Raw genomic sequence first — 27,430 nt, forward strand, 5'->3', positions numbered from 1 at the left:
TCCAGGTGTCCTACATTGCAGGCGGATTCTTTACCATCTGAAGACCAATGTATAACAACACGCACGATTCTCTCCCCACCAGGTCCCTGGGACGGTACTTCCGGTCCTTACACAATGCCCTTCCCCGCCCACCCTCTCCGAGCTGCAGGAGATTCCAGACCCCTTGGGCTCACCTGAGCACTTCACAGAGGCATCCTCCTTGTGCCCGCAGTCACTGTGTCCCCAGTTTTTGGCAGGACAATCCCACAGGGAGGACTCATTGCCCTTGCATTTCACTTCATTGAGCCATATGGGCCCGGTTCCCTGGCCGAACGCTGCCTCTTTTCCTGCCTCCAGAGCTAAGCCACATCCCAGCTGGCGACACACCACCTGGGCATCGTTAAGGTCCCAGGAGTCGTCACACACTGTGCCCCAGGAGCCTCCATGCCAGACCTCCACGCGTCCAGAACAATTAGTGGTTCCTTCCTCAAGCCTTATTTTATCTGAAAAATCAGAGACACCTTGATCATTACTGAGAAGATAAAAGCTCCTAGGAGGTCACGGGAGAAAAGAAAAATTTGAAACTCTTTTTTAAAAATCTGTTTTAAAACTTTGCTTATAGAATGTGCATTTGGAATTTTACAACATTCATCTTTCATGGAAGTGCATGTCCTTCCAACAAACTGGGTGTATTAAATATTTCATCCTGGACATTAGAACGGTAGTGTGACTTAGTAAATGTCAATGAGATAAAGTTAGCATTGTAAATGTATTAGGTTGGTCAAAAATTTTGTTCCATAATTATAGACAAATGAACTTTTTGGCCAACTCAGTATAAATCCTCTCAAACTACTAGATAAATAGAAATCTTCTTCCAGTTTAAGAAGGTGTAGAACAGGGAAATAATTCAGGATTGATCTTTCTGACTGCTTCTCTCCTTACATTGAGTGTAACAAGATATTATTTGAAAGACAAATGGAGCAACTCAATAGTCAAATACTGAATTATATATTCTCTGATCCTAATTTGTTCACAGAGAAAGCACAACGGAATAAAACTTTTGAGAAGGCCATCAGAGTATGATCGTCTTTGAGAAAATAGTCACTGATCCTGAGTATCCAAAGGCCAAATTAAATAAAACCATTTACATCATCCAGGTAGAATAAGGGTTAACCAAACCTTACTCATGCTCACTGAGTTAGATCAGGAGATGATAGTGGAGCAACAGAATGAGATTGTCATGCAGGCCCATGGATACTCACCAGCACATGTGATCCAGGTCTCCTCTGAGGGGCTGGCCAGTCTCCTCTTCCACGGAGATGATGGGCACTGCCATAAGGTTTCAGGTCCCTTAGGACACCGGACGTTGTCCACCCACATGTGCCTTTTCTCCAGCTTGTCTGAAGGTGCTGGTCTGATACTCCCTCTGTCCGCACAGCCCAGCTGCCTGCATACCACCCCCACTGTGGTTGCAGACATGTCACTCTTGCCCACGCTGCCCCAAGCTCCATTGTAAAACACTTCCAGGCGCCCTGCACAGGTCTCGCTGCCGGTGTCACTGATGAGTCTGAGAGACATGAACTCTGGAGTGAAATAAATAGCAGTTTTGCATCTTTCCTGAAGATCCAGAGGACTCTCTTCATTTACTTTGATGTGTGCGTCTTTTTAAAAATAGGTCAGCGTGCTTCCTTGGTGGCTCAGATGGTAAAGAATCTGCCTGTAGTGCAGGAGACTGGGGTTCAATCCCTGGGTTGGGAAGATCCCCTAGAGAAGGCAATGGCTATCTTTTGCCTGAGAATTCCATGGACAGAGGATCCTGGCTGGGTACAGTCCATGGGCAAAGAGGTGGGCATTACTGAGCAAGTAACACTAACATGATCTAACAGGATATGCCATTATTAGAAATTCTTTGGTAACTTCATGATGATTTGGTAGATTTTCTTAAAACATTTGTTCTATAAATACTTTCTGGTTTTTTTGGTCTTGGATTTTATAATTAGGGACCTCTACTTCCCTTGTTGCTCAGACGGTAATGTGGGAGACCTGGGTTCGATCCCTGGGTCAGGAAGATCCACTGGAGAAGGAAATGGCAACCCACTCCAGTACTCTTGCCTGGAAAATCCCATGGACGGAGGAGCCCGGTAGGCTACAGTTCATGGGGTCGCAAATAGTCGGACACGACTGAGCAACTTCACTTCAAAATGCCGGCAGTGACTCTAAGTTGACATCTAAATCTCAATCAAAAGCTTACTCAGAGCCTTTTATGAATTACAAAGTTTGGGTATTTTCTCTCTAAATTACCATAATTTTGACTTTGTAACCCTGTTCTGTTCAATTTTGGACAATTGTCCTTGACAGTTAAAATTTAGTGAGATATTCAGACACTAAAACCAATGCTTTGTATACATTACCTTAAAATACAATAGTTCCCTTTCTGACACTTTGAAAAGTGAAAGTGAAAGTCGCCCAGTTGTGTCCAACTCTGTGTGACCCTAGAGACTATACAGACCAGAATACTGAGGTGGGTAGCCTATCCCTTCTCCAGGGGATCTTCCCGACCCAGGAATCAAACCGGGGTCTCCTGCACTGCAAATGGATTCTTTACCAGCTGAGATAGTTTTGTTTTGTATGTCCTCTTCCAGATTTTATGTTATTAAACGTGAGAGCAAAATCACATCTGGCATATAGAATTTTTCACTTGCTAAGTCATAGCACCATTTTTTTCCCCAATACATTACAATCGAGTACATTTTTCTAGTTCACAATGCTTTCTAATATTTTATCATGTATACAAAACAAGAGCAGTGTCTCATTGTGATTCTTTGTCATGAAAAATTACTTGGGGGCATGGTGGTCTTTCTATCTGTAAAATGTGTTACCAAATGTATTTCTTTTTCTCCTTTAAAAAAAAAGTTTTATTTATTTTTGGCTATCCTGAGTCTTTATTGCTGCACATGGGCTTCATGTAGTTGCAATGAGCTGGGGCTACTCTCTAGTTGCAGTGTGTGAGCTTCTAATTTTGGTGGCTTCTCTTTCTGAGGGGCATGGGCTCTAGAGGGTGGGCTCAGTAGTTGTGGTACATGGGCCTAGTTGCCCTGCGGATGTGGAATCTTCCCAGACCAGAGATCAAACCCGTGTCTCCTGTACTGGCAGGCATATTTTCAACCACTGGACCACCAGGGAAGTCCTCTTCTTATCCTTTTTAATCTACTTCATTAATACAGTGATCATCATGTGGTACACTGAATCCTTAACCAACATCCAGCACCCTATATGTTTATAAAAGAATTTCTCATTATCACTTTTACTGTCATTTTCATGACATGCAACCTCACTTCTGAACTTTCCTCTTTCTGATATCATACTACATACTCCCTTGCACATGTGTGTCTGTGTGCTTGGTTACTTGGTCATGTTTGACTCTTTGCGACTTATGGACTGTAGGCCACCAGCCTCCTCTGTCCATGAGATTCTTCAGGCAAGAATATTGGAGTGGGTAGACATTCCCTTCTCCAGGGGAACTTCCCCACCCAGGGATCAAACCCAGGTCTCCTGCATCTTTACTCACTGAACCACCAGCATAGCCCACCTTGCACATGAGGTAGTACTAATGCATCAGATCCACACTTCTGGCAGCCTGAATCTCACAAGTGTTCCCTCTGAACCTGTAGTTCAAGGAGTTTACTCACATTAATATCCTCCCCACCCACCACTCCACCTCAGCCATTTCTTCCATAACTGTAACCAGTTGTAATTTTCCAGAACTCACCTGAGCAGATAACTCCTGCATCCTCTTTATGCCTGCAGTTCTGCCGCCCCCAACCATGAGAACGGCACTGAGAAATGCGAGATTCCTTTCCATTACAGTTCACCTCATCCAGCCAGATGGGCCCTGATCCTTCCCCAAAATGAGCAGAACCCGTGGCATTAATGGCCACACCGCAGCCCAGCTGCCTGCACACCACGTGGGCATCATCCAGGTCCCAGCTGTCATCACAGATGGTGCCCCAGAAGCCCTCATGATAGACCTCTATTCTCCCGGCACAACGCCCACCTCCATTTACCAGGCGGAGCTGTCCACTCCCTGAAAGAGCAAATGAAACAGTGATAAATGCATTTCTGAGGATTTGGAGATCATTTTCATAGATCAGTCACCAATTCTCACCTATGCAAGGAACACCATTTTCTTCCAAAACAACAGAGCTTTTCGGATCCAAAGATGTTGAATTGCATGGATATAGTGTCTGACTCCGGTTTCCTGCAAGCACCAAACATTATTCATCACAAGAGATACAAAAGGATGGAATGAACAGAGGAGGTCAGTTGGTGTGCTAGATGGATGAACTCAGGACAAACATAGCTTTAGAGAAAGATGTCTGGGTCAACCAGGCTAAGAATGAATCAGATCCTCTGAGAAAGCACATGTGTGCCTGTGCTAAGTTACTTTAGTCATGACTGAGTCTCTGCAACCCCATGGGCTGTGCCCACTAGGCTCCTCATCCATGGGATTCTCCAGGCAAGAACAGTGGAGTGGATTGCCATGCCTTCCTCCAGGGGATCTTCCTGACCCAGGGAAAACCTGTGTCTCTTATGTCTCCTGCATTGGCAGCTGGGTTCTTCACCACTGGCAGCATCTGGGAAGCCTGAGAAGTTACATGGTAAGTCCTAAATGGTCTTCCCTGATGGCTCAGATGGTAATGAATCTGCCTGCAAGGCAGGAGACCTGGATTCAATCCCTGGGTCAGGAAGATCCTCTGGAGAAGGGAATGGCTACCCACTCCAGTATTCTTGTCTGGAGATTCTCATGGACAAAGGAGCCTGGTGGGCACAGTCCATGGAGTTGCAGAGTCAGACACGACTGAATGACTCACCCACACACATAAGCTCTATTAACTATGAGGTCCATGAAAATCAAGTTTACTTTCCCACTAAAAATACAAGTTAATATTCTGGTACACTTCTCATAATCTCTCAAAGTAGATCATTTCCTTTTACTCCCATTCTTTACTATAGGTACACCCGCTCCTTTTTGGAAGTATAGTTGATCAACAATGTTGTTAATTCCTGTTAATTCAGCAAAGTGATTTGGTTATATATATATACATATATATATATATATATACATATATATATATATATATGTATATATTCTTTTTTTAATACTCTTTTCCATCATGGTTTATCATAGAATATTTTTTATTGGAGTACAATTGTTTTTTAATGTTGTGTTAGTTGTTAGTTTCTGCTGTACAATAACATGAGTCAGCTGTAAGTATACATTTATCCCCTCCCTCGTGAGTCTCCCTCCCACAACCCCCATCCCACCCCTCTAGGTCATCACAAAGCAATGAACTGAGCTCTCTGTGTTAACCAGTATCTTCCCACTAGCTATCTCTTTTACACATGGTAGTGTATATACATCAATGCTGCTTTCTCAGTTCATCCCACTCTCTCCTTCCCCCCCCCCCCTTATACCCACTCTTAAGGCACACCACCATGGGAGAGGCTCCTCATTGGCTGCCCTTTATTCTCTTACCTGAGCAGATTACAGAGGCCACTTGCCCTTCAGGACACAGTGATGCACCCAGAGCAGTTACAGAACAATCACCTATGTGCTGTTCTGTCCCAGTACAGTGGAACATGTGTCTCCAGGGCTGTCCACTTCCTCTCCCAAAAGGTGCTCTTCCTGGGATAGAAGTAGCAACTCCACATTTAAGCTGCTGGCACAAAACGTGAGCATCTTCCATGTCCCAGTGAGAGTTGCAGAGAGATCCCCAGGTCCCAAGAATCTTGACCTCCACTCTTCCTTCACACGGGGTATTACCACCCACCAAGCGAACTTCTGTGTATCCTGGAAGGAGACAGGGCTTTAACAAGATGTCTGTGACTACCTTACCCTACCCTCTTCACAATATGGGGACAAAATGAAAATGTTGTCTGGGTCTCACTTGAGCAGACTACTCCAATGTCCCTGCTGTGGCTACACGTCCCATCTGGGCGGGGTGCAATGGGGCAGAGTGAAAGATGGGACTCGTCGCCCTCACACTGGAATTCTTCAGCCCAGATCTGTCCGTTTCCTTCTCCAAAGTGAGCTCCCCCCAAGATGGAAACAACGGAACCGCACTTTAATTCCCTGCACAGCACGTTGGCCGATTCCAGAGAGAAGTCAGAATCACAGACGGTGCCCCAAGTGTCGCCATGTTTCACTTCAACACGACCGGAGCAGGGAATGTCCCCTCCAACTAGTCTGGGTTCCCTGTGGGCTGAAAAATAATATTTTGGTGAGAGAGAACACGATTCCAAAATCTTCCCTCCTAATGGGAGTGAGGCAGGGAGTCAAAAGTGAGAAAGGGAAGCCATTCATTCCTCTTGGATTGTCTGCCTGGAGTTGGGCTTAACAATTTCCAGACCTTCCCATCCTTCACCGGACTACCCTGTCAGATAATTCTGGAACTTTGCCTCCTAGAACCCATAATTTCTGGAGCATGATTACTCTATCCTTTCAGTATTTCTCCTATATTATCCATAACATTGGAGCCCACAGATAATGTGTGTTCATTCTCTCTATAGTTTAGCACTATATGCACCCACTGCCATCTGGAGTCTGCCCCAACTGTTTCAAGTGATTCTAGGTAAAGACTATTAATATATCTACTTCCTATTTCCAAAATGAAAAACAGACCTCTTCTTTGATATCTGTCACACTTGATACATGAGATACTCTTTTTCCCCTGTTTTCTCCTCCTTTCTGCCTGACGGTACTTTATCAGAACCTGTCACCTGTTCCCCAATCAAAGTTCTGTCCTCAGCTTTCTCATCTCCTCAGTGGACATTTTCTCTCAGCTGCCAGTAAATATGTTCCCATCTATACATTTCTCTCTAAATTTATACTCATAAGCAGGTCTATTTGGACATCTGGAACTTAAGGTGTTCCAAATTGAATGAATTATGCTCTGACAAGGCCACCATAGTCTTTATTCAATTAATGGTATCCAGGACCAAATTAGAATCACCTGAAATTGAACCCCTGTGTTTATCTCCTTAGAAATAATGGTAATAATGATAACAATGAAGATTAAGGTTAAGTATTATATATGTATATTTGTATGTGGCATTTTGGGCTTCCCTGGAGGCTCAGTGGTAAAGAAACTGCCTGGAGACCCAGCAGCAGACCCAGGTTCAATCCCTGGGTCGGGGAGGTTCCCTGGAAAAGGAAATGGCAAGCCATTCCAGTATTCTGCCTGGTAAATCCCATGGATAGAGGAGTCTAGCAGGCTACAGTCCATAGGGTCATAAAGAGTTAGACACAACTTAGCAACTAAACAACAACAACAAATATGGCATCTTAGATTTATTTAGCAAATGTTATTTCATCCTTACTATTGCCTTAGGGTATAATTATTACAGACAAGGAAATTAAAATGCACAGAAGTGAAGTAATTTGCTAAGGTCACACAGCAGGTTAATGAAGGGACAGGGTTTGAAGCCAGGCAGTATACTATAGAGCCTTTACTCTCGACCCTCACAACACACTGCACATGTGGAAGTCATCTGTACCTGTTGACTGACTCTCCAGCATATTTTTCTCCATACTTACTGCCACTACTTTGATGTAATTTGTCACCATATATCATGTAGACTTTTGCAATAGCTTCCAAAGTGGTCTCTTTGCTTCTAAGTCCTCTTCCTAATAAATTTATGTCATGATGACAAATATTAAATTTCAAATATTTTCACATAATTTCTGTCTTCAAGAGAAGTCAATGTTTCTTTACTATGTATACAATAATTCATCTTTTCAACAAATATTATTAAGCACTTAAAATGTTTTAAGCATTTGGATGGGCTAAAAAATCTATCACAGAGTTCAGTCTGTCAGTAAGGGTAGATAATTCTAATACTACTAATAATAATCATAACCATAGTAGCTAACATACATTGATCACTTGCTGTGCAATTCCCATGAAGGAGTAGATATTATTACCACCTTTTTTTTTTTTTTTTGAGGAAACTGTAGCAGAAAACTTTGGCAGCTTCCCCAATAGCGCTCATCTACTCAAATTATGGAGACATAATAAGCATTATTTTAGCATACTCGAAAAAACTCTATGATGTCACTTTAAAAGCCTTAACATCTATTATTCTGCCAATCATACTTGTTACCCCAGCCTAAAGATGCTTTTTCAAACTTCTATGTCTCTGCAGACATGTTTTGCTCACTTATATTTCCCCAACTTATGTTTGGGGGACAAAGTTACTTCAAGGATGCTCAATTTTTCACTGATTTCTCTCTCCTTCAAGAACACATAATTTAGTAGAAGATATACATGTTCAATAATGAGTCCAAACCTAGATACATGTTTTAGATACAAAACTAAGGAAGGAGTTATCAGTTCTATTTTGGCCTTTGTAAGAAAACTATAAAGAGTACCATAAATCTGAACTGAGTTTTGAAAAAAAGATGAGAAGTTTGCCAAGTAAATGATATGTGATATGGCATTCAAAGAATACAATCATGAGACAGGATGATCTAATTGAAGGCTTGTGAATAATTTAGTATGGCTGGATTTTAAAAGGTAAAGAAAAGACACACCAGCTATAAAGCTGAAGAAATGGAGCTCAGGTTTTAAGGGCATGCTTCACTAGGTTGAGAGCCAATCATCAAGATAAGTAAGAGCTTCTTTCAACGTTTGTTGTTCAGTTGCTAAGTTGTGTCCAACTCTTAGCAACTCAGAGGTAATTCAAGTTATGCAGAAGATACAAAGTATTTCCTTTAATTCATCTTAAAAGAGAGGAAAGAAAGAAGAGGCATATGGAATTGGGCTTCCTAAAAGGCATAAGTCTTTTAGAGATGCCTGCTGTAAAATATGACTAATTCTACTTTTTAATATCACTAATTCTTAAGATCCCTTGACATTACTATCAGCATGACACAGATATACCATCAGCTGTTGCCAATTTCCTAAAATGTTCCAGATCTGAGGATATTCTCTATTATAGCAGTATAGAATAACTCAACCGTGCAAAAATTTCACCACTTATCCATTCAATATGTTTGAAGCAAGTTCGATCCAAATTTGAGTTGAATAACACATTGCTTTCTAAACAGAGCTAAGACTTTACAGCAAATAATGCCTCTACAACACAGTGACTGGAGTTGAGTTTAATCTTGTTGAATCATTAGTTGAGCATGAAATTACTCTAAGATATCATTAACTCTTATTCATATGATCCTATTCCACTTTTGAACAGACCTAAATATTTGGATAAAAGCAGTTTCTTAGATTTTTTCTTTTAACCTCTTGCTCTCTCTAGACTGATCTCGAGCAAATAAAACACAACCAGTGAAAAACAATTTCCCCCTCAAAAAAGAAAAACAAATAGATATCCTCTTATTTCCTCTGTCCTAAAATATTTGAGTCCAAGGCAAAAGAGAAATCCATCTTCCAGAAATGACTTGGAGACTCCATCCTCAGCTTTATTTCATAAGTCTGCTAATAACACATTAGTCTATACCACAGAATGGCTTCCTTATACCATTTAGTCTGAGTACATGATTAGAATATTGATAATTTACTCCTTTAAGGGATTTTTTTTCCCTGTTAAGCCTATGACTGACTGCATTTTTTAAAGTTTATTTTTTAACTGGAGTATAATTGCTTTACAATGTTGTGTTAGTTTCTGCTGTACACAACATGAATCAGCCATAAATATATATACATATATATATACACTTATATCCCCTCCTTCTTGAACCTTCCTCCCACCCCACACCCCATCCCACCCCTCCAGGTCAACACAGAGCACTGGGCTGAGCTCCCTGCACTATACAGCAGCTTCCCACTAGCTATCTATTTTTTACATGGTAGTGTATACATGTTAATGCTACTCTCTCAATTCATCCCACCCTCTCCTTCACACCCTGTGTCCACAAGTCCATTCTCCACATCTGTGCTATGACTGCATTTTAACATAAAAGCCATTAACTGAATTTTTGTGCCTGGATTTAGCCCTTTTAACCAATAAATTAAACTTTCCCTGACACCAGTAACTGAATCTATATTTATTTCTTTCTGAAGAAATGAAGAACAAGTATAAGAAATAATTAGAGGTATTTCTTTTTGTTTGGTAATAGATACAATAGTTTAAAGAAGCACTAATGCATTTTCATCATTTATTCCTTTCCAGACTCTGAAAAAGTACAGCTCATTCTAATCTCAAAATTATCTTTCAGATTTTAGTAAAATAAAACAAAATTCAAATGAACCATTTATTACATTCAGAAGTCCTCTACAGCACCTATACAGTCATCACAAACAAAATATCTGGGATTCAAACCAATTCAAAACTCTTAGACTCCTTTGTAGCTAGCTTGTCTGAACTGTAAGTCAGGAGTTTGCTTTGTCTTTCTAGTCTTCCTGCTTTACTGAATTTTTCTGGCCCCTATCAACCACAATGCCTTATGTTTTATAAAATCTAAGAATTTAAACAGACTATGGAATTTGTAGTTTGAACTTGACAGACAGACAGATGGTATTTCCATAATTTCTTTCCTGAACATCTTCTGAAAGAATCAAGTAAATCAAGAAATAAAATTACAAACTCTATTTCTAAAAAAACAAGGACAGAGCTAAAGTCTTGGCCCCAAAATTAGTAGAAGGGTTTCCAAATGCTACAGAAATATAACAAGAGAGTTTACAAAAGAAAGCAAAGTGCCCATATGGCAGATAGCAAACAAAAATATGATTCTGTAAAAGGAGGGAACCCATGCTAAGTTTCAAATTTATGCTATATGGGATTTTTATTATATACAGCTAAATAGAGTCCTGGGCTTCCCTGTTGGCTCAGACAGTAAAGAATCTGCCTGCAATGCAGGAGACCTACATTCGATCCCTGGATCAGGAAGATCCACTGGAGAAGGAAATGGCAACCCACTCCAATATTCTTGCCTGGGGAAGCCCATGGACAGAGGAGCTTGGCAAGCTACAGTCCATTGAGTCGCAAGAATCAGACTCGACCTAGCAACTAAATCACCATTAGAATCCTATTTAACTCAGAATGGGTTATCACAGATAAGGTACTCTAGTAATAAAACCTAAATTTTGGATGTGGTTGGACGAAATTCATGGGTGTAATATGCTAATGATGTAGATATGATAGGGTGGAAAGCTAATAAGTATTGTTATCCATGGTAAAATATCTGGTGAAATGTCACACTGAAAAGAAAATTATATGTTCACTAAAGATGAAAAATGGATAACATATTGGGAAAAGTGTAAAAAAGGGAAAGTATATAAAAAAAGAAAAAAATCAGAGGATTGACATGGCATGAATCCTCCTTGCCACTTTTAACATTTAAGAGAGAGATGAGCTCAGATTAGAAGCCAGTAAACCACAAGAAAAAATGGAAGGAAAAATACTAATTTTGTGAGGGAGACATTCTCTGCCTGCAGCTACTGCATGCATGCTAAGTCATATCAGTTGTGTCTGACTCCATAACCCCATGGACCATAACCCTCCAGGCTCCTCTGTCCATGGGATTCTCCAGGCAAGAATACTGGAGACGGTTGCCAAGCCCTCCTCCAGAGGACCTTTTGGACCCAGGGATAGAACCTGAATTTCCTGCATCTCCTGCATTGCAAGCTGATTATTTACTGCTGAGCCACCAAGAAAGCTGCCTGCAGCTATTAGATATAGCTAATTGAGAATCCTATAATTTGAAACTTACAGAATTGGGAAAAAAGAAAACCTTAAGTATCCTGTCCCCTAAATTAAGGTGGTGATAAAACTTCAGATTTAGCAGAAAATAAGATTGATGTTCTGCATATAAAGACAATGAGCCTACCAGCAAAGACAGGATTTAGGTCTCGCCTTCCCTCTCAAACCCATGGTTTCAAATGACCTTAGGGCAGTAGCTAATAAACTGAGAGGAAGGGTCTGATCACAGGATAGATCAAAATATGTAATTTATTCTTTGATGGTGGTTACTTTCACATGACATTGGGTTAAAGCAAACAGGCTAGAAATCTACTAAGTTTGAAGAGAATATTTTGCTGAATTTGAGGGTGACTGATACCAGTTAATGAATACTTAACCCTAAAGCAACCCAAGGGTCCCTAAATCAGCATCAGCATGTAGCGGGTTGTGAAAGGTGTACAGCCTCTGGATGGATATACTCTCGAAACTGAATACAGAAGTGATGATGAGAACAACGCACTAGGAAGTACTGCTCTGAGAAGAGCACCTGGGCACATGAAGCACAGAGCACAGAAGGCAGCGTCTCAGAGGCAGAATCTGGTCCATCAGACGGGCTCACCAACACACTCCTTCACCTGCAGGGCAACTCATCATTCTTCTCCAGTTGTTGTTTAGTCGTTAAATCATGTCTGATTCTTTGCAACCCCATGGATTGTAGCCATCAGGCTCCTCTATCCATGAGATTTCCCTGGCAAGAATAGCAGAGTGGGTTGCCATTTCCTTCTCCAGGGGATCGTCCCAACCCAGGGATTGAACCTCTGTGTCCTGCATTGGTAGGCAGATTCTTTACCTACCACTGAGCCACCAGGAAAGGCCTCTTGTCCAGTAGGATATGATAATTACTTTGGAAGAACAGCTCTAGGTGTTTCTTGGTGAATGCCTTGTTGTTAAAAAGGCATCACTTATCAACAAGTGATTAACATAAAATGCTAGGGATTGTCCACAAGATTAGCCAATCACAGACCACTTTTGAGTTTTTTAAAGAGCTTGCATGAAATACACAAAAACGTTCAGAGGGCACAGCCAAGCTGACAGAGGAGGAAGATCCTGAGTCATCTCTTCATGTGAGCACACCAGAGTAACAACTGCTTATGAGAAAGACCAAAATCTAGCAGAGAAGATCTTCTACAACTAAAGGTATAAAGAAAAAACCACAACAAGACAAGCAGGAGGGGCAGGGCACAGTATAGTCAAGACCCATAGACCCAGGTACGCGACCACCAAATAAGAAGATAATTGCAGTTGCAGAGGTTCTCCCCAAGGATCAAGGAATTCCCCAACCAGTGGTCCTGCACCAGGAAGATAAGCTCCCAGGGCATTTTACTTTGAAAGCCAGCAGGGCTTACTTTTGAGAGAGCCAGGGGGCTGTGGGAAATAAAGACTCCACTCTTAAAGGACACACACAAAATCCCACCAACTCTGGGACCCAGGGCAGAAGCAGTCAATTTGAAAGAAGCCTGGGCCAGACCCACCTGCTGATCTTGGAAAGCCTTCTGGAGAGGTGGGATGTGATGGAACTCACCCTGGGGACCCAGATACTGGCAGCAGCCATTTTGGGGAGCTCCTTCTACCACGAGGACACTGGTGTTAGAAAAAGTCATTTTGGAATCCTCCCTTTAGCTTATTAGCACCAAGACCCAGACCCAGTCACCAGCCTGTCAGTACCATAAGTGGGACAGCTGAGGCCAAGAAGCTAAACAGGCAGGTACGCACACCCCCACTGCTGCCCCCTATCAGCTTCCTTGAGACTCCCTGAGCCCACAGACACCCTGGGACATGGGCCTACCCACTAGAGGGCCAGGACTCAGCCCCACATACCAAGAAACTGGCACTAGCACAGGGACCCCCCGGGACCTGCAGCCAGAGCCCCAGCTTCACCCCCTCCCCATACCCCAGTGAGCTGACATGAGCCTAGGGACACCCTGGGCATTGGCCCTGCCCACCAGCTGACCAATTTAAGCTCCAGGACCCTGGGCTCTGCAGCCAGAGATCCCAGGATCCAGCTCTACCCAGCAGAGGGCTAGTGCTAGCCCTGGGACAAGTCTTATCCCCCAGAGATCCCAGTCCCAGGACCAATGCAACCCTACAACCAGCATTCCTTGGGCCCTGGCCCTGTCCACCAGCAGGCCAACACCAGCTCTGGGATTCCTGGGCCCTGCAGCAGGGGACCCCAGGGGCTGACTCTGTCTGCCACTGGACTGGCACTAGCTGCAGGACATGGCTTCACGCACCAGTAGGTGAACACCAACCCTAAGATCCCTTGGGCATTGGCCCTACCAACAAGCAGATGGACACCAACTCGGAGACATGTTGGACCTCTCTGCCAGCTGCCCCAGGAACCAGCTCTGCTCACCAGCAGGCTTTCACTAGATCTGGGAAAACTGACTCCCCCACACTCACTGTAGAACCTGGTTCAAACCACAAGTAGAACAGCACTAACTCTGAGACACCCCTGGTCTCTGCAACCAGCTACCCCATGACCCAGTCCCACAAAGCAGTGACTGGCAGCTTTTGCACAAGGCAGGGTCTAGCAAACAACGACACTAGGGGCCAGTCATGCCTACCAGACCACTGACAGTAGTCAGCCAACCACAATAGAAGAACTTCTGCTGTCAACGTATGGGGCAAACTAAAGCATACAGCTATGGTAACCAGAGGGGAGTATGCTGCTGGGAGCATAGAACATTTCCCATAGAAGGCAATTTCTCCAAAGTTGGGAAATGTCACCAACCTACCAGCTACATAGAACTGAAAACAGCAAATCAGGCAAAATGAGGCAACAGAGGAACATGTTCTAAACAAGGAAAAAGACAAAACCCCAGAATAAGAACTAGTGAAGTGCAGATAGGCAATCTCAGTTCAGTTCAGCTTAGCCACTTCAGTCATGTCCGACACTTTGCAAGCCCATAGACTGCAGCACATCAAGCTTCCCTGTCCATCACCAACTTCTGGAGCTTACTCAAACTCATGTCCATTCAGTTGGTGATGCCATCCAACCAGCTCATCCTCTGTCATCCACTTCTCCTCCTGCCTTCAATCTTTCCCAGCATCAGGGTCTTTTCAAATGAGTCAGTTCTTTGCATCAGGTGGCCAAAATATTGGAGTTTCAGCTTCAGCATCAGTCCTTCCAATGAATATTCAGGACTGATTTGCTTTAGGATGAACTGGTTGGATCTCCTTGCAGTCCAAGGGACTCTCAAGAGTCTTCTCCCAACACCACAGTTGAAAAGCATCAATTCTTCAGCACTCAGCTTTCTTTATAGTCCAACTCTCACATCCATACACGACGGCTGGAAAAACCATAGCCTTGACTAGGCGGACCTTTGTTGGCAAAGTAATGTCTCTGCTTTTTAATATGCTGTCTAGTTTGGTCATAACTTTTCTTCCAAGGAGCAAGTGTCTTTTAATTTCATGGCTTCAGTCACCATCTGCAATGATTTTGGAGCCCAAGAAATGAAAGTCTCTCACTGTTTCCATTGTTTCCCCATCTATTTGCCATGAAGTGATGGAACCAAAGGTCATGATCTTAGTCTTTTGAATGTTGAGTTTTAAGCCAGCCTTTTCAGTCTCCTCTTTCATCAAAAGGTTCTTTAGTTCCTCTTCACTTTCTGCCATAAGGGTGGCATCATCTGCATATCTGAGGTTATTGATATTTCTCCCAGCAATCTTGATTCCATCTTGTGCTTCATCCAGCCCAGCATTTTGCATAATGTACTCTGCATATAAGTTAAATAAGCAGGGTAACAATGTACAGCCTTGATGTACTCCTTTCCCTATTCGGAACCAGTCTGTTGTTACATGTCCAGCTCTAACTGTTGCTTCTCAACCTGCATACAGATTTCTCAGGAGGCAGGTAAGATGGCCTAGTAATCCCATCTCTTGAAGAATTTTCCACTGTTTGTTGTGATCCACACAGTCAAAGGCTTTGGCATAATCAATAAGGCAGAAGTAGATATTTTTCTGGAATTCTCTTGCTTTTTCTATGATCCAACAGATGTTGGCAATTTGATCTCTGGTTCCTCTACCTTTTTAAAATCAGCTGGACATCTGCAAGTTTGTGGTTCATATACTGTTAAAGCCTGGCTTGGAGAATTTTGAGCATTACTTTGCTAGTGTGTGAGATGAGTGCAATTGTGTGGTAGTTTGAACATTCTTTAGCATTGCCCTTCTTTGGAATTGGAATGAAAACTGAACTTTTTCCAGTCCTGTGGCCCCTGTTGAGTTTTCCAAATTTGCTGGAATATTGAGTGCACCACTTTCACAGCATCATCTTTTAGGATTTGAAAGAGCTCAACTGGAATTCCATCACCTCCACTAGCTTTGTTTGTAGTGGTGCTTCCTAAGGCCCACTTGACTTCACTTTTCAGGATGTTTGGCTCTAGGTGAGCGATCACACCATCAGGGTTAACTGGATCATGAAGATCTTTTTTGTATAGTTTTTCTGTGTATTCTTGCCACCTCTTTTTAATATCTTCTGCTTCTGTTAGGTCTATACCATTTCTGTCTTTATTGTGCCCATCTTTGAAAGAAATATTCCATTGGTATCTCTAGTTTTCTTGAAGAGATTTCTAGTCTTTCCCATTCTATTGTTTATATAGATTTTATAATATCTTTATATATATATTTTTATATATTATATATATATGTAGATTGTGTATATAGGCAATTTACCTGATATCATATGCAATGGTGAAAAAGCTGAATGCATTTTCTGTAAGATCAGGAACAAGGCAAGGATGCCCACTCTTGCCATTTTTATTTGACATAGTATCTAAAGTTCTGTCCATAGCAATTTAGACAAGGGAAAGAAATAAAAGGAATCCAAACTGAAAAGGAAGAAGTAATGCTGTCACTCTTTGCAGTCGAGATGACACTGTGCATAGAAAATCCTAAAGTCACTACCAAAAAATTACTAGAGTTTGTCAGTGAATTCGGTAAAGTTGCAGGATACAGAATGAATATACAGAAATCTGTTGCCTTTCTATACACTAACAATGAGCTATCAGAAAGAGAAATTAAGGAAACAGTTCCATTTACCATCACATCAAAAGGGCTTGCCAGGTGGCGCTAGTCAAAAAGAATCTACCTGCCAATGCAGGATACACAAGAGGCACAGTTTTGACCTTGGATCAGGAAGATCCCCTGGAGTAGAAAATGGCAACCCACTACAGTATTCTTGCCTGGAAAATTCCATGGACATAGGGGCCTGGCAGGCTATAGTTCATGGGGCCACAAAGAATCAGACATGACTGAATAACTGAGCATGTACATACATACATACATACAAAAAGAATAACATACCTAGGAATAAACCTACCTAAGGAGGCAAGAGCCCTGTACTCTGAAAACTATGACACTGATGAAAGAAATTGAAGATGACTCAAATAGATGGAAAGATATACTTTGTTCTTAGACTGGAAGAATCAATTCAGTTAAATATGGTTAAAATGACCATACTCCCAAGGCAATCTACAGATTCAATACAATCCCTATCAAATTACTGATGGCATTTTTTACAGAATTAAGCAATAAATTTTAAATTTGTATGGAAGCACAACAGATCCCAAATAGCCAAAACAAGCTTGAGAAAGAAGAATAGAGCTGGAAGAATTGGGCTGTCTAACTTCAGACTATACTACAAAGCAACAGTCATCAAAACAGCATGGAACTGAGACAAAAGCAGACACAGAGATTAATGGAAGAGGATAGAAAGCCTAGAAATAAACCCACACATTTATGGCCAACTAATCTATCACAAAGGAGACAAGAATATACAATGGAGAAAAGATAGTCTCTTAGATAAGTAGTGCTGGGAAAACTGGACAGCTCTATGTAAAAGAATGAAATTGGAATGCAACTTCTTTACAGGTTGATTGAAAGTCTTACCTGAGCAAGTAACTTTGGCTTCATCATAGTGTTCACAACTAAGCCCACCCCACTGCCAGTTCTTGCAGTCCCAGATGGAAGTTTCATTTCCATTGCAGTTGCTTAAAAACAGCCATGTGTTTGTTGCCTGAATTTTGGAATAAACTTGATAGGATGTTTTGAGTGCAGATCCACATCCCAGCTGCTTGCAAACCACATCAGCTTCTCTCAGTCCCCAGCTTCTGTCACACACTTTCCCTACCAGTTTCTGAATTTCCACCTCCACTGTCCCAGCACAGCGGCTACCTCCACCTTTGAGTCTCAGTTCGAGATCTGATCCATCTGCAAAAGAAACGTAAACTTAGGCCATAGCTACATATGGAGGTTAGCTACTATAGGGCATTTTTTTCAATCTTGTTCCTTCTCAGATACTGAGACACTAGAAATTCTGGCTTACCTACTTCCCGGCTTTTAGAAGAGCAGCACAGACCATGAATTTGGTTAGAAATGGGGCTATAGTTTCAAAACTTGTAGATTTATAATTTGAAGTGTGGTCCCTAATAGCAGTTGAAATAATTTTTATAAAACATAGAGACAGACAACCCTCCAAACTAGTCAAAAAAAGAATGTGTTAAAGATTCCTCATACCTGAAAAGAATTCCCAACAAGGAAATCATTAACTAGTTCTCTCTCTCTCACCTTTAACACCTATTCCTACTCCTAAAGAACACAGACCCTTCCTTCTCTGTTTTTCTTGTTTTAACTTACCAGAACAGGTCACACCAGCATCTTCATTATGATTGCAGTAATGCTTTCCCCATTCATGATGTCTGCACTGCCAGATAGCAGATTCATGTCCTTGGCATGAAACACTGTCAAGCCAAATGTTTCCAGTTCCCTCACTGGCATTGACTCTACCGATGGCAGTGACAGCAGTCGGACATCCCAACTGCTGACATGCTACAGCAGCATCATCGCTGTCCCAGCCGTCATCACACACTGTCCCCCATTCTCCTTTGAATCTCACTTCTAATCTTCCTGAACACTTGGTGACTCCATCTACCAGTCTCAGGCTCAAGTCAGCTCCCTCTGTAGGAGGGAAACAAAACCAGTCAGTGATAAAGAAACAAGCATGAGGATGCTCCAAACAGCTCTACCTGAGATGAGATACGGAAAAGGGGTGGGGGGGAACATAAGCAGAGACAGAGAATATAATGATATGTTCCCACTGAAAATCATCAGCGATGGAAGTAGGAGAAGATCAGGCAAGAAGACAGTGTTAGTGGGAACCTTGGGTATAGCACAGGAGCTCAAATCAGTGCTCTGTGATGACCTGGAGGGCTGGGATGAAGATGAGAGTGGGAGGGAGGCTGAAGAGGGAGGGGATATATATATACACATACTGCTGATTCACTTTGTTGTGCAGCAGAAACTAGCACAAGATTGTAAAACAATTATACTCCAATTTAAAAACAAGAAGATAGGATTTTTTATGAATTAGGAGTTTGGGATTAGCAGATGCAAACCACTTTATATCAAATGGATAAGTAGCAAGGTCTTATTGTATAGCACAGAGAACTATATTCAGTATCCTATAATAAATCATAACAGAAAAGATCAATCAATTAAGAAAAAAGAAGACAGGACTTTTCACTGTGGAGAGCATGCATTACAGGAAGAGTTTCTAACAGGAGGCCAAGGAACTGAAATTTATCTAGAGATCTGCTTGTTTAAACACCATAGATGTTTTTGTTGAAATTGGTTTTTTTTTTTTCCCTTTTAAATATACTTGCAGATGCCTAGGTGCTTATATATATATATTTGCTGCAATACTTAACACTCACTTATGGTTCTGACTGCATTACCTACCCAGACTATTTGGTTTGTATCACCATGCCTGACCCCTTTCTGACCATGTCCATTTTAAAAGCAATGCAAAAAAAGAAAATAAAATAACATAAAAACAACGCAAAGAAAGAAGGGACTTCATCATTACTCCTTTTACTTTCCCCCAATCAACACTCCTCAAAGACTAGCACTTGATTCTGAGTAATATCCTATAATAAATAAATTGGGTTTTTCCTATGGCACTTTTAGTTTTTTGTTGTTTTTTTTTTTGTCACAGTGCTATTTATTGTGATTCCTCAGCACGTATCAAACACACTGAGAAGAAACATGCTGATTGGAGACCTAAGTAAAGGAAACCGGAAGGTACATACTGTATTTTCTCTACCCCAAAACCCTTTCACTTTCTTCAGCTAACAGAACCCATCTTTTCTGTAGGAATCCCATTCTTTGTGGTTCAGACTGTACATGATCACATTGTTCAACAAGAAAAAAGCTAACTTGGGAATTCCCTGGTAGTCCAGTGGTTAGGACTGTGAGCTTCCACTGCACGGGGCCTAGGGTTTATCCTTGGTCAGAGAACTAAGATCCCCACAAGACACACAGCGTGGTTTTTTAAAAAAAAAAGAAAAAGAAAGAAATCCAAGAAATAAAAGAAGAGCCAGAACCTTGATGATATTGTTTAAGTGCTGAATCTAGTCATGGATGGAGCCAACTGAACCTCCTGGATTTCCCAGTTTTCTGAGTCAGTATTCCCTTATTTTAAAGCTAGTTTGAATTGAATTTCCTTCATTTGAAAAAAAAAAAAAAACTGGTGAATACAAGAACATTTTTACCCTGGTTATTATTTTCTAAATATCCCCTGGGGTTCAAGACTTACTAGGTCTTCAAACGAAGCATTCAATTGAAGAAAGGAGAGTGACATTTTTGTACACACAAAACCACGTCCCAGACCTTAATCAAGGATGGAACGTGAAAGTCGCTAGATAGACACAATTCCTGCTCATGGTGTAGTATTAGCGTAAATGAGGTTTTAATAAACAACCAGTTTTTTAAATCATTTGATTCTGTGAATTTGAACTAATAGTTTGGGAAAAGGTGGGTCAATGTGGCTAAAGAGGAGGCTTTTGTAGGTAGAGGATAATAATAGGGGTGACTTTCTTCTAAAACATCCAGAAAGTAACATTTTCTAGTTAACCTAGTTTCTTTTCCTTTCTTTTTTTGGAAGGGTGAGGGAGTAGACTATTCTCTGAATACTTTCTTCTATCCTGATAACTTGGATCTCAATTTCATGGCTCATCCTTCCTTCCTAAACTATTTATCCTAATTTCAGTGAATGGTTAAAAAAAAAAAAAAAATTCTTCATGGGCTTCCCCATGGCTCAGTGGTAAAGAATTTGCAGGAGACTCAGGTTCCATCTCTGGGTTTGAATATCCCCTGGAGATGGAAATGGCAACCCACTCCAGTATTCTTGCCTGAAGAATTCCATAGACAGAGGAGCCTGGTGGGCTATAGTCCATGAAGGTACAAAAGAGTCAGACACACACACACAAAAAAAAGAGTTGGACACAACTAAGTGACTGAACAATAACAACAACAACAAAAAAAAAAAAACCCACAAGTATCAGAACTGCATCCTGAAATTGCTAATAATGAGGCAATAAAAGAAGACGACTTTCCTCATTGCAGTTTTCATTTGCATTTCTCTAATAATTAGTGACATTGAGCATGTTTTCATGTACTTCTTGGTCATCTATATGTTGTACAGGAGAAAATAACACAACATTGTAAAGCAACTATACTCCAATAAAAAAAAATTTTTTAATAGTAAGAGAAAAAAAGAAGAAGCACACTTCATTATGTTTTTCAGAGTTCAAGCCTTTGAGACTTTTACCCCCATTTTTGTCCTCTCAGAGAGAACGGAACAAACCCAGAGCAGTCCTTACCTAAGCAAATCACTCCAGCATCTTCAGCGTGATCACAGTTATGCTTTCCCCATCCTTCGTGTCTGCAGTTCCAGAGAGCTGACTCATTTCCATGGCATACCAGATCATCAAACCAGATTGGCCCAGATCCTTCTCCAAAATTAGCTGAGCCAGAGAAACTGATAGCACTTCCACATCCAAGCTGTTTACAAACCACAGAAGCGTGATCCAAATTGAAGTTATCGTCACACACTGTTCCCCACTGGCCCTGGAATTTTATCTCTATTCTTCCTGAGCACCGGTTTCCTCCGTTCATCAGCCTCATCTCCAAATCAGATCCATCTAGAGAAGAGAAAAGGCAGGATTCAGAAGTGATATTTATTCTGAAGTGATCTTAGAGAATAGTATTCCTCTGGTCTCTTGAGACTTGCTGCTCTCCTTAAAAACGATGCCTCGTTGTGGATGCTGCTCCAGTTCACATATTGAAAGATTTTAATCTTTGAAAACTAACAAATGATTAGGACTTTCATCTGTATCAACTGACCCCAAAAAAAAATCTTTCATGGATTAAAATTTACTTTGTGTTTTGTTTCCCTCTATTACTAAGACATAGCAAACTTGTCTATGTAGAAATAAAGAAAATAGTAGAAGGAGAATGAAAAAAAAAAAACAGTCTAGTATCAAAGTCTACCCTCTTTACTATTATGCATGTTATCATAATAGAATTTCCAAGAAGCAGATGCTCTGAGAATTGAGCATTGATCAGGGTGGAGAATCTCAGAAATATGGACTCTGAAACCTTAAAAATATGAACTTGGAAATCTCATGAAACTCGTGAGTCCCTGACTACTCATCCCTTTCTATTATTATGCACCAGTTGAAGCTTTAGGTGTACAAAGTTCAAAAACTAAATTTGATTGACATCATCTTTACATAAAGGATCCTTATGCAAAGATATGAAAAACAGAACACAGGAGGTTAAAGCACTACACTGAGGTCTTAGCTTAAATAGTCAACACCATCAACAGCAATAATTATAGTAAGATCCTGGCAAGATTTATTATGATTTTTAACTTCACTGTAGATGCTTGATGTATCTTTTACAATTATTATTTCTTCTCTTTCCATGCAAAATGATTAACAATGAAAGACAACAATAAAAGAAAGAAGAGGAAGGAAGAGGAGGAGAACAGAGAAAGAGAAGGAAGAAGAAAGAGAAATGAGTGTGAGCCATGAGGAAACTAATGTTAATTTTTAGCACCTATGACCTACCTGTCAGTGTACCAGTAGCTTTACATGTGTTATATTACTGACTACTCAGAAGCTGAAGTTTAGAAAGATTTACAACTTACTCAAAATAATAGCATTAAGGAGTAGTTGAGGAGTTTTCTAGAAACTAGTTACTCCCATGACACCACAGCGCCTGGGTAAAGATTGCTGTTGTTGTTCAGTCACTAGGTTGTGTCTGACTCTTTGTGACCCCATGGACTGTAGCCCGTTAGACTTCTCTGTCCATGGGATTTCCCAGGCAAGAATACTGTAGTGGGTTGCCATTTCTTTCTCCAGGGGAACTTCCCAAGGGATCAAATCCATGTCTCTTGCATTGGCAGGCAGCTTCTTTACCACTAAGCCACCAGAGAAGCCTGGATAGAGATTAATCCTTTCTGAAATCAGTCCTATGGAGGAGATGGTCTCTAACAGAAAGGCTGGGTGGTGAGAGGATTGCCTAAATTTCAATGACATGAGCAAAGAGAAATTGGAAGCCCAGGAATCTGAACTGGGTCAGAAACATGACCTTGGGTTTTGTCTGCAGAAATGTCTGAGTTATCATAATAGCAAGTGAGATGAAACTTATGAAATATTTTATAAATTAAAACTACCATGTAAATGAAATGAATAGCATTTCACAGTGGAAAAAGCAATTCTACTTTGCAAAATATCCTTCCTCCAACAAAACAGATTAGTGCTAGGAGTATTTACTTCTTGACTTGGTAAATTGATTGTCAGTTAATGGGCAAAAGGGTCATGTTTTATGAGCCAATATATGAAAGCAGCATTTTATGGGGAAAGGAGAAAAGGAATCAAGTTAGATATGATTTAGGAAATGGCAACCCACTCCAGTATTCTTTCCTAGAAAATTCCATGGACAGAGGAGCCTGGCAGGCTGCAGTCCATGGGGTCACAAAGAGTCAGACATGATTAAGTAACTGAGCACAGATTGTTACAGTAGGATTACTTAATATAAAATTGAAGCTAATCACTTCCTCATTGACTGTAATATTCAGAATCTCTTTTGATTTTTCTTAATATGGGTCTTGTCATACATTTTCTGGTCTTTAACAATGAATTGGGTCCTTTTCATACCTGGATTATTTTATACCTAGATTACTTACAGAAAACTGGCCTTTTCATTTTTAACCCATCTATAAGATTTTTTCCTACCAAGCATTCATGTCAAGGTTTGACTTACACAAGTCTTACCTGAGCAGGTGACTCCTACATCCTGTTGGTGAGTACAGTTATGCTTTCCCCACCCCTCATGTTTGCAGTCCCAGAGAGCTGATTCATTGCCTCGACAAGACACATGATCCATCCAAATGCGCCCGGTGCCTGCACTGGAATTGGTCCATCCTGTGGCTTTGATGACAGTTGGACATCCCAGCTGCTTACAAACCACGGAGACGGCAGCCAAGTCCCAGCCGTTGTTACACACAGTTCCCCACTCTTCCTGGACTTTCACCTCCACTCTCCCAGAACACTTGGTTGTACCAGCCGCCAGCCTCAGCTCCTTGTCTGTTCCCCCTGGAACAACAGGTAAAGGTAGCAACTGGTCAAGATCCCAAAGCAAGTAAAATGATTATTCCTCAGATTACTTATTTATTTTTCAAATCCAGCTTTGAGAAACAATTCTGAACCTATGTATGGTACAATCGGAGACTGTCATTTCACAGGAATTCAAAATCAAACAGCAGTGCCACAGGCTTCAAAGGAAGCCATGACACAGAAACAGTAAATCTGGGTAATTCAATACTATATGGTGTCTTTATTTTATGGCTGAGATCCTTTATAACATCAATGTATATAAACCTATGGATAGTTTACTATAAAAATATTACAAAATTTTATAGGGGTAAGCTATATAAGTTTCTCCAAAATCCTAAGATCAGTGGAAAGAAGGCTAGTAGTGAAAACGAAAGACTGATTATTGGGAATTCAGTACCTATTTCACACACATATGCAAAAAGCCATGAATTCTTTTTTTAATTAATTTTTTAATTTTAACTGGAGGCTAATTACTTTACACTATTGTGGTCATTTTTGCTATACATCGATATGAATCAGCCACGGGTGTACATCAGGATGTGTCCCCCATCCTGAAACCCCCTCCCACCTCCCTCCCCACCCCATCCCTCTGGGTTGTCCCCGAGCACCGGTTTTGAGTGCCCTGCTTCATGCACCGAACTTGCACTGGTCATCTATTTTACATACGGAAATACCATAAATTCTTAAAATGCTAGTTGAAATCTAACTGAATGTAGCTACCCAAATGGAAATTGAAATTGAGATATTTTCCTATCATCTTCTACCATAAAAAATCCCCTCTCCCCTACTCCTCCCAAGGGTCTTAGCTACTGCCTTGTGATTATTTTAGCTAACATAGGAATCTGTGGTTCCTGATATATACCTGGCTTCCCTGAATACATTTTAAGATAAATTTTGGCATTTGAATTTTCAAAATGTTCCTAAAATTCCCTCATCCTAACAGTTCTGACATTTCTCCTCCTCTGTATTGTGCCCTATTTTTTAGTTAGACATTACTTCAGATCTTTAAGGAATATGCATTTTTCCAGTAAGCATTTATTTAAAAAAAAAAAAGTTATTCTAACATTTCGGGCCAGCGGGGTCACATCATTAGGTACTCATTTTGTGCTTTTAATATCCTGATCCTTCAAAACACTATGAAGCTTGCTTTTAGATGCTATTTAGCCTTCAGGAGAATGATTTGCTTGTCAGTGATTCTCATCACAGTGGGCAAAGATTGTGAGTAAATTTGACAAAGTACTCACCAAGAGCATTGGTGACCAAACAGGTACAGAAAACTGAGACCACAGCAAGGGTGAAGGGACCAAAGTGAACAGAACACCTTTTAAAGCCTGTGGAAAGAAAAAAAAGAAGGTAAAAGTAACCAAAAAAAGCAACCAAATAGGCTTTAGAGCAAGCAGGTGGTTTCAGAGGTTTGAAATTAACAAAGAAAGTCAAACCAAGACAGAAAATCCTCCTCCTAAATGGCAAGGCAGGCAGGCAGGAAAAATTCATATCCAGGATCATACAGTAACAGTGAAGTAGCTTTGAAAGTGTCCATGGTTACAGGCAACCTAGAAGTGAGGGATTAGAAGAGAGTTGGAGATGCAAAAAGAATGGCAAGAGTGAGTCTTAGCACCTGGAAAACAGAAAAGGCGTTGATGAAACTTAGAAGTGGGCACTTCTCCCATTGGGCACATAACAATTTTCAACCCTTGATAGTCTCACCTCCAAGCCTACCTGATCCACATTATTCAATGGAAAGTTCCATGAGGAAATAAATTATACCTATAATGTTCATCACCTTTACCAGTACCTGGCACAGTGCCTGCTAAATTCTAATTGAACACTACACTGGAGGAAACATTGACAAAGATTATATTTGAAAGTCCCCACTATTGGACCTTGTGGGCTTCCCAGGTGACGCAGTTATAAAGGATCCACCTGCCAATGCAGAAGACACGAGTTTGATCCCTGGGTCAGGAAGATCCCCTGGAGAAGGAAATGGCAACCCACTCCAGTATTCCTGCCTGGAAAATCCCATGGACAGAGTAGCCTGGAGGGCTACAGTCCATGGTGTCGCAAAGAATCGGACACCACTGAGCGACCAAGCATGCACACACACACGCCATTGGATCTTATCTCCAAAAATAGCCTAAAATGCTCTATCACTCTCACTTCTCCTTCTTACTCTCATCCTACAGTAATTTTAAAGTAAAAATGCTATGACACAGAACTGTGCGCTTATTACCCATGCTTTCATGTGGTATGCTTTCAAGTTTAAAAGCTTGAAAAAAAAAGTAAGAATGCTAAATGAATTTAATGCACCCACATAAATCATGAGGTAGATTTTAACACTCAGGGGTGTCATTCTAAATGCCCTCTAGAGAATCAACTTTTCATCAATATGCATTCCTACTTGTTCTATCCTTTCTAACAACTATTCGTTTTATACTCAATACAATTCAGTTAATTTTAGTTCCTTATGTAGTTGTTCCTCAGTGGTTTTACAGAGTTGATGCCAAATCTAATCCTTATTTCATACCTTAAATTTCAAACCTATGGAAGATACAGGTACTTCTTAATAGGCTTCTTGCTCTTTCCCATAACTTACCCTCCTAATGCCCATCATTATTAAATCAGATCCACTGACTGTCAGAATATTACTATACTCCATTAGAGAGTAGACAAAACAAATGATAAGCTTTACCAACAGATCCAGAGTTGTCATGTAGCACCATTCTGAGTTTGTCCATTCCAAAGTTTTATGATGCTTAAATCTTCTTGTATTATTCCCTTGGAATGGTCCCTTGAAGAAGAGGACCACTAAGAATTCTAAAAATCATTTCACTTCCACACACACACACACACAAAAGAAGGCTTTCATAATGGAGGTGGAGTCAACCAGAAAAGGGAAGTAATTAAAAGAGAGAGGTTCCTTTTTGTCCTCCAGTTTTCTTCCATTTGGGACATGAAACAAAGAAAACTGAGAAATATTCACTACAGATTTACAAAAATTAAAGGGGAAATATTGACTCAAATATGGTTGTCTTTGAACACAAAATTTCTACACTCTGTTTTGGATGACTACATTAGAAACAAAAATAATAATTGTTATGAGATGAAATTATGTCAAAAAAAAAACTAAGGCAAGGGACTTCCCCGGTAGTCCAGTGGTTAAGAGTCTGCCTGCCAATGCAGGGGTCATAGATTCAATCCCTGGTCAGGGAAGATACCACATGCCTCTGAGCAACGAA

General features: G+C 40.9%; 1 protein-coding gene across 1 annotated transcript in view; it reads right to left on the reverse strand.

Moving 5' to 3' along the window:
- Positions 1-27,124, reverse strand: part of LOC122680751 (scavenger receptor cysteine-rich type 1 protein M130) — a 33,800-nt gene extending 6,676 nt beyond the window's left edge. Inside the window, exons 1-12 of the mRNA XM_043882425.1 lie at positions 26,884-27,124; positions 25,439-25,525; positions 23,853-24,173; positions 21,393-21,713; positions 18,370-18,690; positions 17,623-17,943; positions 5,928-6,242; positions 5,516-5,830; positions 4,145-4,237; positions 3,749-4,063; positions 1,242-1,562; positions 174-482 (exon numbers count right to left, since the gene is read on the reverse strand). Of these exons, the coding sequence (XP_043738360.1) occupies positions 174-482; positions 1,242-1,562; positions 3,749-4,063; positions 4,145-4,237; positions 5,516-5,830; positions 5,928-6,242; positions 17,623-17,943; positions 18,370-18,690; positions 21,393-21,713; positions 23,853-24,173; positions 25,439-25,525; positions 26,884-26,929 (3,085 nt within the window). The 5' untranslated portion in view covers positions 26,930-27,124. The remainder of the gene's footprint in view (positions 1-173; positions 483-1,241; positions 1,563-3,748; positions 4,064-4,144; positions 4,238-5,515; positions 5,831-5,927; positions 6,243-17,622; positions 17,944-18,369; positions 18,691-21,392; positions 21,714-23,852; positions 24,174-25,438; positions 25,526-26,883) is intronic.
- Between the last annotated feature and the right edge of the window lie 306 nt (positions 27,125-27,430).

This window comes from Cervus elaphus, chromosome 22 (genome assembly GCF_910594005.1).
Source record: "Cervus elaphus chromosome 22, mCerEla1.1, whole genome shotgun sequence".
In the NCBI taxonomy this organism is placed as follows: Eukaryota; Metazoa; Chordata; class Mammalia; order Artiodactyla; family Cervidae; genus Cervus; species Cervus elaphus.